Source organism: Nesoenas mayeri (assembly GCF_963082525.1).
Source record: "Nesoenas mayeri genome assembly, chromosome: 3".
In the NCBI taxonomy this organism is placed as follows: Eukaryota; Metazoa; Chordata; class Aves; order Columbiformes; family Columbidae; genus Nesoenas; species Nesoenas mayeri.
In genome coordinates, this window is record NC_137544.1 from 7,824,667 (window position 1) to 7,844,966 (window position 20,300).

A 20,300-nucleotide genomic window follows, 5' to 3' on the forward strand; every position below is an offset into this window, starting at 1 on the left:
TACAGTATATCAAATCCCAGGTATTTTCAGCTTACCCCATGCCCATTAAGTTTGATGTTGTCTTTAAAAGATAGTGCAGAAGACGGTTAAAGATGGGCTTTATCCAATTTCTCTCTACAGCAAGCAGCCTGGAAAGGTAACTGTCACATGGTTTCAGATGGGGTAACATAAATACACTGAATTTTTCTTCCTTGATGTGGTACACAAGCCTCTAAAGACACAAGGAGTGAGTTGGGTTTAGAACCACAGAGTGTGCAGAAGACAAGAAGGAGAAAACCAAACTACAGATACTTAGCCTGGAACACCAACCAATGTGAAGACTAACCAATGAAAACAAAAGACTACCCTTAAAGAAGAAAAGATGCAGAACCAGATGTGTAAAGAGGAAAGCTCAGGAGCAAACAATTAAAAGGCTGCTAGTTTGGAAGCCAGAACGGGCTTCAGAAAACCCGCACAGACGGTCTGTTCCAAGCACAAGAAAACCCACTTCAAGTAGGGAAATAAAATAATTTAATTTGTTAGAAGAGGTTGCTGAAAACACTTCTGAGCTGTAGGCACAGGCTCAGAAGAATTTTTGCTTGATAAACCACTGGACTGTGGGAAAGGGTTTGCAGTCAAGACTGGTGGAGAAATACCACTGGGGTTTTGGCTCACCTGTTAGCTCTGGGTTCCTGGATCCCTGTTCACCAGCTGTGGTACAAGTACTACCTGATGCAGTGCAGAACGGAGTCAGAAAGATGCTCCAACATCTCGTAGTCAACACTGAGGCCAAGAAGAGTCTACGTCCCCCACAAAAGCATCGGTCTCAGCGTGCCGTTTCTTTTTCTGTGAGCTTTTCTGTTTGAGAGACTTTCTATTTGGTTTCTGCTTTGGCAGTGCCAGGTACTTTGGTATCATATTGAGCTGGGTTTCTGATATAAATTGCCATCATCATCATTACAGATAGCAGTGTGGAACTTCATGCTGATGTAGCTGGATATAACATCTATGTCTTGTACAATGTCATTGAAAACAGCTGTCTCAAAAAGAAATCTACAGCCAAACACTATAGTAGGATATGCAAAGAAAACCAGCTTTACATCAAAAAGTATGCTTTAATGAGAGAGAAAACTTACTCAACACACACTTCATAAAATTTTGGAAACTTCAGCCCTAGGCCAGAAGAAAGAAAATTATCTTAAAAGAAACTAATCACATTAGAGACTGCAAGTGAAGGATCAATTGCAGGTTTAATTAGAAATGCTATAGTTATATTTAGAAACACTTGGTTTATTAACATGAACTCAAATCATCTTATCACCTTTGCATCTGGAACCAGAACTCATATGAAACATATGAGGCTCCAGTTTTGCAGGGGCTGACTCAGAGTGTGTAAAGTTGAGCAAATTAATAACATTTTGCAGGTTTGAGGACTAAAGTGAGAATCTGAGGACAGCTTTCAAACTTGGCTCCAAGAAGTCTCAGAGAACAAAGCAGTTTTGGTCTGGCAATGAAAGTAAAATTGTATTATTTAATTTGCAACAGAGAAGAGCTGATTGTGGGCCATAAGGCATTCAAGATAAAAACAAAGGAGGTGACAGCCCTGGCTTCACTCAGCAGAAGATATGGATGGTGCATTCAGTGCATCTGCTCCTCTGTGAAGTCTATGAGTTCGTCATTCCTATTCATTACAGCCCAACAAAGGTATTTTCCTGAACACGGGTTTAGTTCAATAAGTGCTTACACCTCAGCTGAAGCAAAGTCTGAATTTTGGAAGCTGTGGGACTGGCCCGCTTTTTTTAAGAGACAACCCAGCTGACACAATCTGCAAGTCACGTCTTGCCCGTGGTTCCTGAAATAAAGCACAGCATGCTTGCAACCTCCCAGGTTTCACATTGCCTTTGTTTCTCAGGCTCAGCATTCACCATTGTGGTAATTTAGTAATATTCTTGAGTGACATCTGAATTATTTTAAAAGGAACTTTATCAGTGCTGAACAAGTTACACTGGTTTTCATTCGGAGTGACTCAATGGAGTTGAGATGCAATAGATTTAAATCTCTTAAATTCTGCCCTTTTATCACGATTATATTCTGGATTTGCTTTTAACTGATAGCTGGGCAATAGGCATCTTTGATAAGATCAGCAACTAAAGAAGCTGACACTACTGATACAAATACCCACATCCTCAAATATCATACCAATATCACCACAGAACCTGTTAGTGCTATTTAATTTACTACTTTCAGAATTTTTATTTACAACCACTGCATGGGGTCATACTCCCCTGTAAACAGCTTTTTTAAAACCAAGTCGAACATTGGCTTTGAGAAAGATCTTGCCCAGAAGCAAAATGGAATGGATTTTTTTCATTTTTTTTTAAAAAACAGCCATTGTGTGCATATAAAAACAACTTCCTATAAATCATTTTTTATGACTTCATGGAATCCAACAATAGTTTGAGTTTTCTAGAAACAGCTGTAAAGTGATTTTAATGACCTCCTGGTGTTTTGAGACAAAAAGTGAAACATACAAAGTATCTGAAATTGAAAAACAACTTTCTGAAAGCAGGCTTTGTCTCACTTTAACTTAGCGTTCTAAATGGGAATTCCATTTCAATTTAAATTTAATAAGGTATTATATGTGAATTAAACAGCAACTGATATTTATTTGGCCTTCGAACTTGGATACTTGTGGGTTTTATTGCATGCAAACAAACTGACCACTAAAAACATGTTCTTAATCATGAGCTATACAATAAAGTACTTTCTGCACTGAATGTAAATCAAATGTACATAGAGTCACACCTATGGGCAGGGGCAGTCTGGAAGACTGGTGTGCACATTAGAGAGGACAGACCCAGTCTAGCTCCCTCCCTTGTGTGCTGCTCATCCCCCAAACCTAGCCTTGCAGACATTTTAAAGGCCATTGTCTACCATGTGGTGAAATCATGATTTAGCACAAGAGCATTTCATCCACAAGAAACAGATGGGCGTGCTACATGGCATTATCTGATCAGCACAGATTTTAATAGATATCTTTCTCCTCCTGCAACCCTGGTCTCCCGCTGCCTCCCTCAGCAGTTACTACCCCTCGTCACTCCAGCTCCACCGTTTGGAGGCCTTTTATTTTTAAATATTTCACTTAAGACCAAGATTAGAGCCACAAAGTTGTACTGATGGATACACAGGATGGAAAATGGTCACGAATGGTGAAGTGGAAGAGAGCCAGAAATGCACGGCTGGAGGGGCAGCAGTCACTTAAAACCAGCTCTTGTGTTGGCAGGAACAGAAACATATACCATGGAATAAAATGGATTTTGTTTGTTTTTATTTTACTGCATGTATTTCATTCCTATTCACATGCTAGATCTGATCAGAGATAAACAAACCAGAAGGGTCCATTATTTATGTGGTGTCATAAATATTTATATGAGGCACTGAGAAGGCTCTGGTTCGAGTCATATATACATCTGCATTAAGAGGAGGAAATGAAAACAAAATGGGTTGGATCACCTTCTGTCACTGCATTAAAATGAAAAACGTCAGGGAATGAGCACCTAAAGCACAGGCTCCTTTGCTGAACTCACTCCTCTGCTCTTTTGTTATCAGATCCAGTGAGTTAGAGACTGCCACTGACCATCTGAGTTTCCTCAGGGCTTTGTAAACACATCCATTTTCCCCCTACGGAGGCACAGGAGAGAACTTGTCTGTTAAGTGACAAGGACATTTCACTTCTCAGCAGACTGCTCAGCTTAACCCACACACCATGACCCAAAGCTGGGCTTTGGAGCCAGAGTTCCCAGGAACTTGCGTTGACTCCAAAGCCAAGCCCAGATTCCTTCTACCTAGGACAAGGAGTTAAATTGCTGGGGGTTCTTTGTGTACATGATGGAGAAAGACAGGGTCCTTGAGAAGGAGACCTGGACCCTGACGTTAGAGGTCAGCAGAACATGTCCATCGCACTGTCTGTGGTGCAAGGGAGTAGCTACCGTAAAAACGTATATGTGAGCAGGTCAGGTGCCCTGAATATGATCAAGTAAATTGCCCCACTAAATGACAGAAGGGGTAATTATTTTACATCCAAGTTCTTCCTCCTCAGTCTCCTAATTAGATCATTACCTTGCCCTTGGATATAAGTAGGAAAAAGCCTTTTTTTTATTTAAACTGGCTTCTCTTGGTATAAACAAGACACTCGGAGATGCAGGCACAGGCAGCTGTAAACAGCAAAATAACAGGGCAAAGGGCTCGCTGGGCTGAGGGATATTAATGGTTTGTTCCTTGCAAATAACCCTTTCCCCAGAGACCTCCCCATGCTCTGTGTGTTCTCCCTGCACATGCTGGCAGCAAAGCGGAGGCTTTATTAAGAGAGTTACAAATAAGGTCAAATTCCTTTAGGAGCTTTTCAGAGTTCCCAAGGCATTCAAGGAGGGGTCCAGCTGTTTGTGTCAGAGACACAAGTTTCAGCATGTTTTCAGTTAAAAGAGGATCCTTGTAGATTTTCTTTTTAACATGACAGGGATAGGATGGAGTTCTTCACAATAACTTTCCCTTCACAGATGCTAAGCACATTCGCATAGATGCTAGACAGAGAGAAAGCATACGTTGGGCATGGCAGAGTGGGTGAAGTCTGACTTGGGGATCTTATATATTAAAAAATGAGCACAATGGTGGCTGGGTTATGCAGATGTTCAAGGGCTGGAATGTCACAATACCTCAGACCCCTCGACCAGAGCACCTAACATACAGAATCCCTGCAGAATCCAAGAAACTCACCATTAATAGACTTTATCTCCTCAGTACTCCTATAGGAGTACAAGGTCTTGTTTTTCCAAGGCAGAAACAAATACATTATTGGTTCTCTATGGCAGAGTCAGAAATCATAAAATAGTTTGGGTTGGAAGGGACCTTCAAAGCTCATCCAGTGCCACCCCTGCCATGAGCAGGGACGTCTTCACCCAGATCAGGTTGCTCAGAGCCCCGTCCAGCCTGGCCTGGGATGTCTCCAGGGATGGGGCATCCACCACCTCTCTGGGCAATATACCATGCTCCATTAGACCACCCCTTCCCCCCATCTTAGAATAGTTCTTTAAAAGCCTCATCTTAGAAGCTGCAGATTTCTAAATTCAACCCAAATGTGTGTTTTGTTCACAGAAAAAAAAAAAAAATAAAATAAAATTTTCTGAACTGTTTCTCATTAGGAGAGGAAGAAAATATATCCCTCCCCACCTTTGGGGTAAGTACGAGTTCTTCACTCATCAAGTAACTCATGCTGCCTGGATAAAAATAATCACTACATACTTGTCCAGGACCTACTTCCCAGGAAAAGGCCCTTTGCCAAGGCTCGGACTTGACACAAATCATCAGTCCCATGAAATTCAAACAGAGCAAATCTTCCATGTGCAGAACATAGCTGGGTTCTGCCTTACGGGAACTGGATGCTGCTGCGAATTCTGACTCATACAGTCATATTTGTAAGATCAGCTCGTTGTGAATGTTTGGAATCAAAGGCTGTCATGGAGCAGCCCTCCCCGTACTGCAGGACTGTGGAAACGTTCAGGGAAATGTTCTCTAGCTGGAGAAAGCTTTGATTTATAAGCCATGATGTTTTCACCTGCTCCTGGAGGAACAGCATTGCCTGCCAGGTTAGGCAGGCCTGTGGCAGGAGGACAGTTTCTGGAGCAGGTTGGGGGACTCTGTCGCTCCCACAATTGCCAGTGGCAGCTGGGAGCACAACCCCCTCACTTCAGCGCTGTAAATGCAAGCAGGACTATTATTTCTTGCAGCATGCTGTGGGGAAGCAGCATGTGAATGCGCTTTTTGCTGATTTGGGTTGCAGATGGATCCTGCATTGGTTTCTCCTGTGGGATGATGAGATGACTGATAACCTGCATCGCTAGAGCTCTGTCCCATCAGGTCAGCTCGCACAAATAGATGAATGGAAGCTCACAATAAGCAGAGACCGCCTGTAGTATCGGCAGCATCGTGCTGAGGGGATCAGCGAGCTGTAGCTAAACACACTAGCAGACCTGGACAAACATTCTCAAATACAGGTGGGATTTGAGAGGTGGAGGATGGTGAGTTGAAAGGCCACCTGCTTGAACTTGTACTGAAAAAGCAGTACTGCCAAGTCTAACACTAAACCATGTCCCTAAGCACCACATCTACACGTCTTTTAAACACCTCCAGGGATGGTGACTAAACCACTTCCCTGGGCAGCCTGTTCCAATGCTTCACAACCCTTTCTGTAGACAAGTTTCTTCCTAATATCCAATCTAAACCTCTCCAGGTACAACTTGAGGCCATTTCCTTTCCTCCTATCAATTGCTACTTGGGAGAAGAGACCAACCCCCTCCATGCTACAACCTCCTTTCAGGCAGTAGCAGACAGTGATAAGGTCTCCCCTCAGCCTCCTTTTCTCCAGGCTGAACAGCCCCAGGTCCCTCAGCTGCTCCTCATCACACTTGTGCTCCAGACCCCTCATCAGCTTTGTTACCCTCCTCTGCACTCTCTCTAGTATGACAACAGCAATTCCAAACAGGCAGATATTTGCTCCTGTGGCACAACTCAGCCATTTTTAGCACCAGTCACCTGCTTAAAACTTTGCAATGGATTTCAGTGTAAGGTACCTCAGCATTCCCATCACTAGCTTGGTATTACATTGATTTGTCCCGAGCCTGCTCTCGCAACTAGTTTCTTTTAAGTGTTGACACTAGAGAAAGACCCAGTCTTATCCCAGCAACAGACTACGTACTACACTTTAGGCTCTGACACCTTATTTCCTTCAGCAAGCATCCCGATTTGTAGAGATCACAAGGCCAGTTTGAAAACCACAGGGCATCCAGGCACTATAGATGGTATAGCACATGCTGTCACACCTCACTGCTTGTTCTCCTGGCTACAGCTTTGCTCTCCCAGCTCCACTGTCTCACACCTGATTTTCTAGAGCCACATACTCTGCTCTCAGACAGTACAAGTCTCAGGACTTTGTATCTCGGCAAAGAAGAGTAAAACTTTCATAGGATCATAGAATAGTTTGGGTCGAAGGGACCTTCAAAGCTCATCCAGTGCCACCCCTGCCATGAGCAGGGACATCTTCACCAGATCAGGTTGCTCAGAGCCCCGTCCAGCCCAGCCTGGGATGTCTCCAGGGATGGGGCATCCACCGCCTCTCTGGGCAACCTGGGCCAGTGTTCCAACACCTTCACTGTAAAAAATTTCTTCTTCATGTGCAGCCTTTGTGGCTTCACATAGTTTTGCTTCACACTGACATTCAGGAGCAGGTCCCGGTGCTAGTACCTTGTCATTGGTATGTGCCTGTTTCTGCTTGTTTTCTCAGCAAGGACAAAGGAGAGGTTGCTCAGGTATGTGCTAGAAACCCATCAGGTTTTGCTGATTCAGCAAGTTATTACTCAACAGCTGAACCACCACAGCACCAATGTGCACACTCTTAGACCATCCCAAACACCACATGAAAGAGGCTTGTGTTAACCTGTTACGCATATCTGGTTTTGCTTCTGCTCCCTGGCAACTGAGGGATAACACGAGTACATCCAAAGACATATGTCACCTCAGGAGACCGGAAATAACCTGTTAAAGGAATGTGATGCTCTTGCCATGCCATGGTAGGAGAACCTGAACTACTCAGCTGTGCTTCAAGTGCTCAGATTTTCACAGCTACACAACTAAGGTATTCACCACCCCGCACAAAGAACCTGATGGGCCTGATTCCACCTGTGGTTTCCTACTGATACCCATCATCTGCGTATCATATTTCCAAGCAGTCACTTCACATGCTTCCATCTAAATAGCATTTAACTCCTTAAAGGCACTAATCAGCAGCTGTGAAGCCGAAGATCTCCAGATACAGCTGAACAGATATCAGCACAGGCAATAGCAGCAGCTTAAGCTCCCCTTTACAACCTCCTCTGAAGCTTTTTCCCCTTTGGGAAACCAGTTAATCCCCTCCCACCTCTGCAGAGAAGGATGATGAGGAACGCTGACTACAGGATTTCGCACTGTGGACAGTTGCTCTCTCTGCCACAGTCTAAAATACTAAAACTCATTGCACAATGGCTCAAGAACAGACAGTTATAGCCAATGCTTTTAAATTTCTAGATCTTTAACACATGAATATAGGAGACTATGATAACCCAAGAATAAAGAAGCTGCTTGAAGGTACCATAAGTCAACTGAAACATGATGCGACTTAACAACTTACTCTTTGAATTCTCACCCCTTGTTTCAAATTTGGTAAAATTTTAAATGCAAGGCCAAGGCTCAACTTGGCCACAGATGGTTCATGACGTCTGTCAATAATACAGAAGCAAAACTAGATATGTGTAACAGGTTAACGTAAACCTCTTTCATGTGGTGTTTGGGATGGTCTAAAAGTGTGCATGTTGGTGCTGTGGTGTTTCAGCTGTTGAACTCCTCCATAGTGTAGATAGAGGCTCAGTGTATGAACTATCAGGAGGGCAGAAAATTGAACAAGCAACTCAAGGAATACCATCAAGTACATAATCTGATGCATCTGATACAAGTCTGAAGCTAGGTAACTTGGCTAGGCCACCTACCTGAACCTCAGCCTGCTGCTCATGATGAAGCTGGTTAACAAAGTACCACATATCAGGAGCACCACTATGGCAGGCTGTATGTGCCAGTCCTGCTTTTCCTAATCAGGATCTGTTCCAGCACTATCATAGTGACAGTAAATTAAACCACCCTGCCCGGATCAGTGTTTGTCAAGCCATTCCCCTTCTTACCAATCATGGGCATCCCTAGTGTTTGGTATGGGCACTCCAGGCTGCCTCCTTGTGTCCTTCCAAAGATGGCAGAGTAAATGGCTATCACCATGTTCTTCTTACAGCTCAGCCTCAGCTTGTCATCTTCACAGGCTACTTTACTCTTGTACTCATCTGGAAGGAAACAAACACTTAATTACTCAGCTGATCCAGACGCGAGAGCTCAGCACGAAGGGAGCCCTCTCACCTCCCCATGGTGTGAGCTTGTCAGAGGCAGTAGCGATTCTGGGCATTCGCCCAGAGGTGCACATCAGCTGCCAGCAATTCCAGGCTTACAACTGCTTTTGCTGGAGTAGCAGTGATCATTTGCATTATGCATTCCCTCTCTGGCATTATGAGCGCATTTAATGAACATATTTTCACCTACTGCATGTTAGTTCAGGTAAAGAGCAAATAATTTCATTTCGCAGACAAATAAGTAAGGCATGGTAATTGAGTGATTTCCATACGGTGATATTAGAAGCCCATATTTAGGCACCTTTTTCATCCATAGATTAGCCCTTTAAGTGCCAAGCATTTATTCTACATCACAGCAGCTCAAATGCAAACACAATTATGCTCAATAGCGTTTATTCACAGCAGGTTCAATAGGAGCTATACCACATTTGTTAATGATGGGGGCTGCTCTTGCCCATTGCAAATACAGATGTGCAAATCTGCTCCCCAAGTCCTTCTTGAAATTTTAAGTCCAAGAATATGAAACACACTTTTGCCTTTGTAAGGCTTGTGTAAACAGAACATTTGCTTAGCTTACATCTATCATTTCACAGGAAATCACATCATTCCCTTCTCTTTATTATTGTCCTTATTATTTGTATTATGGGAACCCCTAGAGGTCCCAACGTTGAACAGGCCCTCCCCATCCATGTCTGCCAACACACCACAGAAGACAAACCCTATTTTGAAGAGCTGAGTCTTTATACCTAGACATCTACAAGTGTGAAGGATAGAGACTAAGAAAACCGAAGTGGCATGCTTATGGTCACCCAACCAACGCAGGGCACAGCCAGGAATATAACCTCAAGCTCCCCAGTCTCTGTAGAGTGACCTTCCACTTGATCACATCATTTACTTTTAGAAATGTAGCTATAACAGCATCCAAATAGCTTAATGGGAAGGGTCCCTGACCCATGGTAACCTCCCAAGCATGATCAGTCACTTTATCTGAAATGCTCCTAATTGTACTAAGTCAAAATTGTGCCACCAAGCACACTAACAACAAAACAGTGTGGATAATCATCAGCTTGGGGCTCCCCTGGCCCTGTATCATTTACTAGCATAGATATGACTTTTTTGTCTCTCCCTGTCACTGGTTCTCTGTATATGATACCACATATATACACACACACACACACACACACACACACACATATATATATATATATACACACACTGGTTCTCTGTATACGATATCATACATATATATATATATATATATATATATATTGGTTCTCTGTATACGATACCACATATATATACACACACACACACACACAGATATATATATGCTGGTTCTCTGTATACAATACCATATATATATATATATATATATACTGGTTCTCTGTATACGATACCACATATATATATACACACACACACACACATATATATATATGCTGATTCTCTGTATACAATACCATATATATATATATATATATATATATATATATATACTGGTTCTCTGTATACGATACCACATATATATATACACACACACACACACACACACATATATATATATGCTGATTCTCTGTATACAATACCATATATATATCTCTCTATATCTCTCTCTCTCTCTCTCTCTCTCTCTCTCTCTCTGAGAAACTATGCGAAGTCCATATGCATCAAACTACTCAGTAACTGAGAACACTAGCTAATAATTACTGTATTGTTTAATACTTAATCTTTACACCATGGCAGCTAGCACTAGTCACAATACTTTTTACTGTCTTGTAAGTATAGGTTTGAGAATGATTTTTTCTGATTGGAGCTGGAGAGGAATTTTCCACCAAAATTAAATCATAAAATAATTTAGTTTGGAAGAGTCTTCAGGAGGTCAACTGGTTTAATCCCTGCTCAAATCAGGGCTAATGACTACATTAGATTAGGCTTTTTTTCAGAAAAATAGCGTGGAGAAAATGTGTACCAAAACAGACACATGCTGATTTGAAAGAAATGTTTGAAAACAAACAATTCCTCATACTCAACCTAAAAATTCCTACTGCAAGTCAAAAAATATCCCACTCAAAATAGTCCATTACCTGGTGATAAGAGCATCTACCTGGAGTGTGAAAACCCAGGTCCAAACCCTCACAGTCTGGGTGAGAATCTTAACCCTAGACACTATTCCAGTACATAATCTTCCTTCCCCCTCTGCAGCCTTTTACAAAAATCTCTGAAAGATCTTAGTTTTTATCCCACTGCAGGGAAACTTTCAAACCTCTAAAATATTTATTGAATGGGAAAACACTTTCTCATCCACCCTTGTACATGAAGACAGAAGTAAGACCTAGCTCATGCATGGGGGAATCTGTTGAAAGAACACACATCCCCCAGCAATACCTATAGGGATAAACCCACAACCAGCTGAGTGTGGAAAACAGTGGCAGGAATCAGGAACAGAAACTCTTTTCAACATCAGAGTATGTAGGGAGAGAGGAACCCCATACAGCTCTGAAGAACCAATAATTATACCTATGTAGGTATTTCATCCACAATCATTATGAAGACATCTGAATAATACACTGAACATACCAAGAGTTGTTGTCTTCACCTATAATTGTCTCCCATAGGATTTTTATTTCTTCTGAGAGGGAACTGGGAGCAAAGCTTCAGCATGGGTACATGGTGTAAAACCTAATAGAGTATACTAGAACCTTATAGACTCAGTAGATTTCTTCTTTCACTTAGGAAAAAAAAAAATTCAAACTAAAAGCACAAAGCCATAAAACTCTGTGATAGGATAAGCTATACATAGTTAATAAAACAATATCTGGAAAGGGAGAATACTTGTGACCGGCTGAAGTGGTTGAAATATTAAATGGTTGATTAACTTTAGGAAAAGATCAATTTTGAAGTCTCTAATGAGCGAGTGCCAGGGTCCTCTGAGAGGTTCTTATTTCTTACAAGGCACTAACCCAATTTCCTCTACTCATTTGGTTATTATTAGTTACATCTCCCAATTAACAAGTATAACTGATTGCTTAACCACATGTCCTGTGGTCCTTAGAATATATATTAAATTCTGTTGGCTGTTCAATGTCAGGGCTTGTTATTTGGAAACCTGACAGGGATTTCAACACAAGGAGTATTGCATTTAGTCCAGAAAACACTGAGATGCACAGACATTCACGTCCTTGCTGAAAGTCAGTCCAGCAGTTGTGAGACAGTCAACAGCAAAACTCTGCCTCTCATATTCACAGTTCTTACGACTGCAACTGCTCTGGAAATTTGTGTTCAGGGCTTATGGAGGAAAATGCCTGATGGATGGCTTGAGATATTAGATGAGGGAGGTAGAATCACAGAATCATAGAATCATTTTGGTTGGAAGAGACCTAAGAGAAGAGACCCTAAGAACTACATCTGCATGTCTTTTAAACACCTCCAGGGATGGTGAGCACACACTCCTTGAGAACCAGCGCAGCTGATAGAGTGCAGTGTGGACTATGAGGGCTGTGCCACCTCATGGTCACTAAATTTTGCCCTAGGAAAAACCTATTGGAGCTGCCAATTCCTAAAGCTCTGGCTGAGCCCAGACTGGTTAGGGCTGCTGTTTGCTGGGCTGCCACAGATAGAAGATACTGCTTTCTTAAAATGAAGAGAGAAAGAGAGAAAGAGAGAAAGAGAGAAAGAGAGAAAGAGAGAAAGAAAGAGAGAAAGACAGAAAGAGAGAGAGAAAGAGAGAGAGAAAGAGAGAAAGAGAGAAAGAGAGAAAGAGAGAAAGAGAGAAAGAAAGAAAGAGAGAAAGAAAGAGAGAAAGAAAGAGAGAAAGAGAGAAAGAAAAGAGAGAAAGAAAGAGAGAAAGAAAGAGAGAAAGAAAGAGAGAAAGAAAGAGAGAAAGAAAGAGAGAAAGAGAGAAAGAGAGAAAGAGAGAAAGAGAGAAAGAAAGAAAGAAAGAAAGAAAGAAAGAAAGAAAGAAAGAAAGAGAGGATGAAGTATTCAGTTGTATTTCAGATTCCCAAAAGGTTCCTTTTAGCTTGATCACTGGAGAACCCTCAGTGTTTCTGGGCAATTTGACAGAAATCTGGATAAACAAACAGATAGAAAGTGATGTTACAGAGGGCACAAGTCCCTGAAAGTATTTTCTCCTTCATAGCATTGCCACTACCATCTTAGCCAGGATGACCCAAAGCCAGATGTCTTTCATCCAGACACTGATGGCTCCCAGGCGTTAAATGATGGTGGGGACTGTGATATAAAGAAAACACATATCTAAGCATCAGCCATATATTTACTGGTACTTCAACACATAATAGCCTTATGTAACTATTAAAAAGAATCGAGGCAGCGTAAGTGACATAAGAGAGCTGGGACTGGGAATGAATCTGCATTTTTCTCTCTCCCAAGAAGAACTGGCCTCCTACAGATCAATCACAATCTGGTCCTAAGCCCGTTATAACTGTTACAGTCTGGATATAATTTAGTCCAAATGCAAACATTTGTATTAGTGGGTTTCATGTTTCACCCTGAAAAATTAAACATGCTTAAATGGCCTAGGAAAGGTGGCAGTGATATTCAGCAAATGGCTTGCTCAACTCTAATCCCCCATGCAGTCATTTGTAGGGCAACAGAGATTTACCATGATTAAGATATTTGCTAAGGATAATATCCCTTTTATTACTGCCTATTTTCAGAGACACTGGCTTAAATATAACTCAATAGAGAGAAACCAAGGAAGGAACAGCTGCAGGCTTTTCTAGACACGTTTTTAAAGGTCATTATACAACATGGTTATAACACAGCTAGAACAATTGAAGGAAAACAATTATAACTGTTTCTAATGAAAAAATTCTCTCTCTCACACAGCAAAGTGAACAAAATGCATTGTAATTACGGGATGTGTACAAGAATATTAAAGTATTGACTCGTAGTAAATACATTTATCCAGTTTCCTAAGGACATTTTCAACTATGCTCTATGACAACTTTCTGAATGATCATGATTGGGAAGCTCAAAACTAAATGTCAGTTGGCTCAATCTCTACGAGATCTTAGAAATAAAAGCTCCTAAAAAGATTTTGCATCTAACAAAGTGATGAAATACGTTAATGCCAGAGGCCTACCTTGCCTAAATTATATTTTTCAACATTTGTGAAGAAAAAATTATTTAATGTTGCTAATTAAAATGTACATGCATCATATAATCAATCCATAGTTGACCCTGTTTCCCAGATCAAAGAGCTAAAAATACATGGAAAGAGAAATCTCTCTTCCTCACAAAATCCTAAAGGATTTAAACCTCAGAATCAAGAATTTGAGCAAAGAAAGATATTTTGTAAGAAACAGAAATAGTCTTGCCCACTTCCTTATCAGGTCAGGATTGTTTCATGTGTAAGACTTTCTTATCTAATTTACAAATTTTATATTAATGAGACTGCACTCAAGGTGCCACTTCAGAACCAAACTGCCTTTCGTGCTACCCAATATCTTCAGCCCAATTTTTGCCTTGCTCGCCTTCACCTGAGCTTTGTTAGCTCTTCCACTGCATATCACACAAAACAAAATATCTCCTGCCTTGAAATTCATAACTCTACATTATATCCAGCCATTCCACCAACACCTGTCTGCCTTTAACTGATAAAAGAATGTGTTTAACTATTGGGTGGTGGTTAGTTTTGGTCTGTGAAAACGGGCATAGGGACAATTCACTTTCTCACCCTGATACTGTGTTAATGGTAGATGCATTTCCAGTGCTCCATGTCACTCTTCCTCCCTCCATCTCTGACCAGATACTGATGCAATGTTGAACAACTGAGATGAGTAGCAGGTCAGATGGCTCAAGTGGAATATGCAACCTTTTAGTCACAGAAGTTAAAACTCGGCAAGCTTTTACAAAGACTGGAATTCATCACCAAATAATAAATATTATGATCTCATATGTGATGAGATTTTGCTGCTTTCAGCCTATGTCTTGGCAGAAGAACCATTATGTTGCAAAAGTCACCACATAGCAATTTTTTGTGTCAGTTTAAAGAGAAAAGCCAAAACAAGGGTTAACCACAGAAATATGAACTCTTTACTATGGATGTAGTCATTCTAGACCATAATTCAGAGTCACATAGGACAGAGATCACCTCTGAAGAATCTCTAGGCCAGACCCCATACTCATACCAAAATCAGCTAGAGCAGCAGGTTGCTCAGGGCTGAGTCCATTAAAGTTTTTAACAACTCCAAGGACTGAGACTCACAACCTGATTGAGCAAAATGTTCTATTGATCCTGTAATCACATATGGTGATTACTTGTTAATATCTCTTCTGGGGGAATTAGAAAGATAAGTGTCCAAGGCAGGAAACCTATTAAACACTAGAACAGATACTTCTTCTGTGAAGAAAACCATTGAACTACAGTACATTTTCCAGTTTGAGGTCCACTTCAAACCTTTTCCTCACACACCTATTCCTGTGTTCCTATACTTCCTTACTTTTCATTTAAAGTGAGTATTTGTTATCTGAGTTTTGCATCCTCTTTTACACTTTGGAAGATATAAGCAGATTTGAGCCTCCAAGTCCCAGGATGCAAATAAGTTGACACAGATCAGAAATTCCTCACAGCGGCAAATGCCTACTCTTTAGAGCAGTGTACATTGCTATGGCTTCTTGCTTTCTGTTTTCTTCCAGTTTGCTTTCACTTACAACATGGACCTCATATCCTGAGTTCCAAGGTTTCCTCCTCATCCATGTGACCCTGCTAGTAACAAGGACTTTCTATTCACCTGAGGATTTTAATAAATACATATCAATCAAGTCAGCATTCCCTTAGGCGGGATTGGGTGGAGGGAACATTTCCAGGACAGCAAAGATCCCCAGCATCCTCAAGTACAGCTGCCCCACAAACACTTAGGCTGAGGGCTACCTGGTCATTCCCTCATTTCAACAGCCAAGATCTAAAAAGGGTCATCCCCTTTCATTCGGAGCATAAATAACCAAGAATGTGACAAATTCATACGTTTGCACAGAAAAAAACTTTTTAACATTATTTCAGTTCAATCTTTCCTTTGGGAAACTTTTTGTGAAGGTGCTGTCATTTAACTTTTAGAAATTGAAGTTTGCTACCCTCAGCAGCATGGAGCATGTAAGTTAATCTGAAAATCTGAATACAGCTCGGATGACAGTCCAGAGTTATATCAAATAGGCAGTTTGCCAACTTCAGAAGTACCCTGAAAACTCAAGAGTACCAAGTTCTGGAGGTCTGAAAGTGTTTCAAGGAGGAGATTGTTCTTTGCAAACGACCTTGTCAGATTCCTTTAAAACTACACTCCTGATGCACCCATCCAATTTGCAATGTTTAAAAGGTGCCTTTCCCCACTGTCACTTTCATTAGTCTGAAGTCGTTGTCTTTTTATATCCTGTTCTGAAAAGGCTGGCAGTGTTGCAAATTAACTGCTACATTTCATTTCCAACGCAGAGTTCGGATGTACCTAGTTGCACTCTTTCTGATGGATAAACAGAGATATATGGTTACCTCTAAGGAAGAAAAAAGGGAACAGTATCAAAATATACATGCTGGACTACAAAAGGAGAGTTAAACAAAACACTTGGGGGCCACAAACAAATTTAATTCTCATCCTACTTCTTTCACTAAGGAATTTGGGCTGATTTTCTGAAGCAAGTGTGACTTACCAGCATTCTGCTGCCTGAGCCTCTGCTTCCCCCTTTATTAGTCCTCCTTCCAAGGACCTGAGCACCTGATGGCTAGATTTCAGTGAAATTTGTCAGAAATGTTGACACGACAAGTGTAGTTAAGTCCCTATGCATTTTATAAGAACTGGTAGCCAATTACAGAAAGGAGGCAAATCAATGCCAAAGGTGATTGTAATTGTTGCTCTGTCCCACCAGCCAACCAGCATGGATGTAATATCTGGCCAAAAAGCATGGATATAAATCAGGACTAGCTACACCATAGGAGGTTGCGTAAGAGTCATGGTGAAAACCTTTGCTATTGTAATTAAAAGATGGAAGGAGTGCACTAAGGAAAAAATTACTTGAATATGCCAGGAAAAAGATTTCATTAGTACCACTGCCCATCACACTCTTGTCTTCCAGTGATGGTGTATATCTGGAGTAATGCTGCTTAAAGTTATTATTAAAATAGCTGAAAGGGAGAATTTAGTATCACTAAAACAGTCTTCTCCGAATATTAAAATAATGGCAATGATAAATCTGTCACGGGAATATTAAGAGAATACCTGATTGATATTATTATATGTAATCCATGGGGTTGCCTAAAGCATAAAATATGGGAAAATGAGGCCTACTAGATTAAAAGCTAGTTCACTACTGTCCTAAATAATTAAACACGCAGTATTCCCTCAATGACTTTGCCTGAGAAGAAGAAATGTAGCTGGGAGAAATACAGTTACCAAATCTCCCAAATTCATCATGGATGCTTTAGAAGTCCCTTTTCCCAGAGACATGATTAGGTGACAACCTCCAGTGCCTTTTAAGTAGTCAGAAAAATAAGTGTGTAACAGAAAAGAGCCTGATGCAGAATTAGTATGATGAGAAGTCAAAAATATCAGGAGATATCTGTTTTAAAAATGTATAACTAATTTGAAAACCAAATGGAGGACCGATATTGAAAAAATATTGAAGAAACCGTCATGACTGGAAAGAGTTAATTACCATGCTTTTACTCCAGAGAAGACTTACTTACTCTTTTCTCTGTTTTTTTCCAAGAGACATTTATTTGAGGAGAGTAACTTGTCTATATTTCTTGTCTTGAATAAGTCCATATACAGGACCCCCTGTAGAAGTACTATATCAAATTACCTCCCTGTTCTGCCTACCGCTCTATGAGGCCTACACGTATGGTTTAAACTGTAGATTCAATATAACAGAGCCAAACTCAATTTGGTTTATAAGCATTTTGTTTCTGGGACACGCTTTTCTTCTTACGGTTCTTCACCAGTATGCCAGAAAATCTTGAAATCTCTCATTTGTAGCCTGCAAACCTCTACCACAGCTGGACTGTGCCGGGCTACAATGCTGGTGAAGGGTTTGGAGAGGAAGTCATATGAAGAGTGGTTGAAGTCACCTGGTTTCTTTGGCCTGGAGAAGAAGAAACTTGAGGGGAGAGCTCATGGCGGCCACAGCTTCCTCACAAGGGGAGGAGGAGGGGCAGGGCTGAGCTCTTCTCTCTGGTGACCAGTGACAGAACCTGAGGGAATGTCAGGAAGATGTGCCAGGGGAGGTTCAGGTTGGACATGAGGAAAAGGCTCTTCATCCAGAGGGTGCTGGACACTGGAACAGGCTCCCTAGGGAGGTGTCACGGCCCCAAGCCTGACAGTGTTCAAGAAGAGACTGGACAACGTCCTCAGACACACGGTGTGAACTGTGGGGTTGTCCTGTGCAGGGACAGGAGTTGGACTTGATGATCCTTGTGGCTCCCTTCCAACTCAGGACATTCTATGATTCCATGGTTCTGTGAGATTCAGATATATTGGTTTCATCAAACCTGAAGCATCATCAACAATGCACATCATCAGCACAGAAAGGCATCACAGGTGTCCACAACACCTAAGGATGGGCTGGATCTCCTGAAGTACATGAAGACATTTCCTTCTGGCAATGTTATTGATTCACCTGTACTGGCACAGAAAGACTGCGGTGTATCCCTTCCTTGTCCTTCACTGAAAATTCAGGGCTTACAAGGGTTTTTTTTAATCATAGAACCACAGACTGGTTGGGGTTGGAAGGGACCCCTGGAGACCATCCAGTCTAACCCACCTGCTAAAACAGGTTCACCAGAGCAGATCACACAGGAATGTGTCCAGGTGGGTCTTGAATGTCTCCAGAGAAGGAGACTCCACAGCCTCTCTGGGCAGCCTGTTCCAGTCCTGTCTTTTGCCTAGAACCCCACAGAAAACTTAAATGCCAACTGACAAAGGTTATCTATAAAAGTCAGCTCGTATGATTTATACAATTTAGACACATTTCAGAATTTGTCTTTTTTGGTGGTTCACATCTGGATACTGGAGACCTGATCCAGCAAAGGGAATCCTTCCACCTGCATCAGCAGGAAGAAGCACCCTGGTCTTTGCTGGCTCCTTATCATGTCAGTCAGGGCTGACTGATGAGGTTTAGAAGAAAAGTGGGATTTCAGTTTGGTTTGGTTTGGTTGTTGGTGGGGTTTTTTTAATTTTCCAAGGTCAGCAGTGGTTTCCTTCTCCATTGGGGCAGGGGCTGACAATAATCTCTACATTCTATGACAGTGAAATCACACGTTCCTCTTAATCCTGCTCCTGACAGCCAAGTGATTAGTGTGCTACAGAGATAGGGCTATTTGACAATGCCTGAAAATCTCTGTGCATCAACGGCTTAAAACAAAATTAATTGTTAGCATTAAAGATCCTCTGACCCCAATTGCAGGCTGACGGATCTGTCGTCTGTTATTTATAGCATTCTTTTATTTACATCTTTTCATCGCCCCAGCATTTGCTGCCTGAAGTTTTATTGCCCTTATAAATTTCCACTCCCTGCACCACCTTAACAGTTTTGAAATAATACAGATAAGCAAGAGCAAGCTGATGAATGCAGGAGGTAAATGGCTTATTCTGCTGCCTCGGTGGCTGGGCAGGGGGATGTGTTCATTTAACAGCCCTCGCTCCACCGCGCTGCTGTGGAAAGCCTGGCCCACCAAAAAGCTATGCGGAGAACAATACAGTGAACTTCTCCTGCCACCAATAAACCTGTCTTACAAAGCAGATTAATGCTTTTCTGAAAGGGTTGATAACTACTGAATTACCAATCTATCCCGGCACTAAAATCAATCACCAGCATTAAAGGCACCAGGAATACATTCAGGTCCCTCTATGCTCTTGTCTGAAATTCCCACAAAGTCTCTGTTCTTTCCATAGCCCTCCGCTCTTGCTTACAGCATTTCTCAAGCTCTGCCTAGAGAAAGCAAGCCTTGAGGATGTGTGATGAGACCAGGCTTTTCACTGAATTTAACAGAAAAGGTGTAACTCTCAGCTCAGCACAGCCAACGAGAAGAGAAGCCAACAACAAAGCCCACACTAGGTTCAATATTGAAGGAATGGATTGTAGGGAAATTAAACAGCAAACAAGGGGCATTCACCACAAGCCTAGGCGGACCTTCCAAAATGTCCTTTTCATACATTTCAGCTAATCTGGTTGAAATCTGATGAGCAGACCTGACCAGTTGCCCAAGAGATATAAGGCAGCTTAATGTTCACCGGCAACTGGAAACTGCCAAAAGAGAGGATGATTCTTCACAATTCTTTGATGGCTGGAAAAGCTCTTCTGCAAGTAATGGTATTCTGCTCTTTTTTCAGGTTTTGA

General features: G+C 41.6%; 1 protein-coding gene across 2 annotated transcripts in view; it reads right to left on the reverse strand.

The window, feature by feature from the left end:
- LOC308038970 (protein eva-1 homolog C-like) overlaps window positions 1–20,300 on the reverse strand; it is a gene marked incomplete at both ends in the record, with an annotated part of 214,035 nt that overhangs the window by 115,224 nt on the left and 78,511 nt on the right. For both annotated transcript variants that reach the window (XM_080341942.1, XM_080341941.1), the window contains one exon: window positions 8,742–8,894. In XM_080341942.1, coding sequence (XP_080198068.1) covers window positions 8,742–8,894 — 153 coding nt within the window. The remainder of the gene's footprint in view (window positions 1–8,741; window positions 8,895–20,300) is intronic.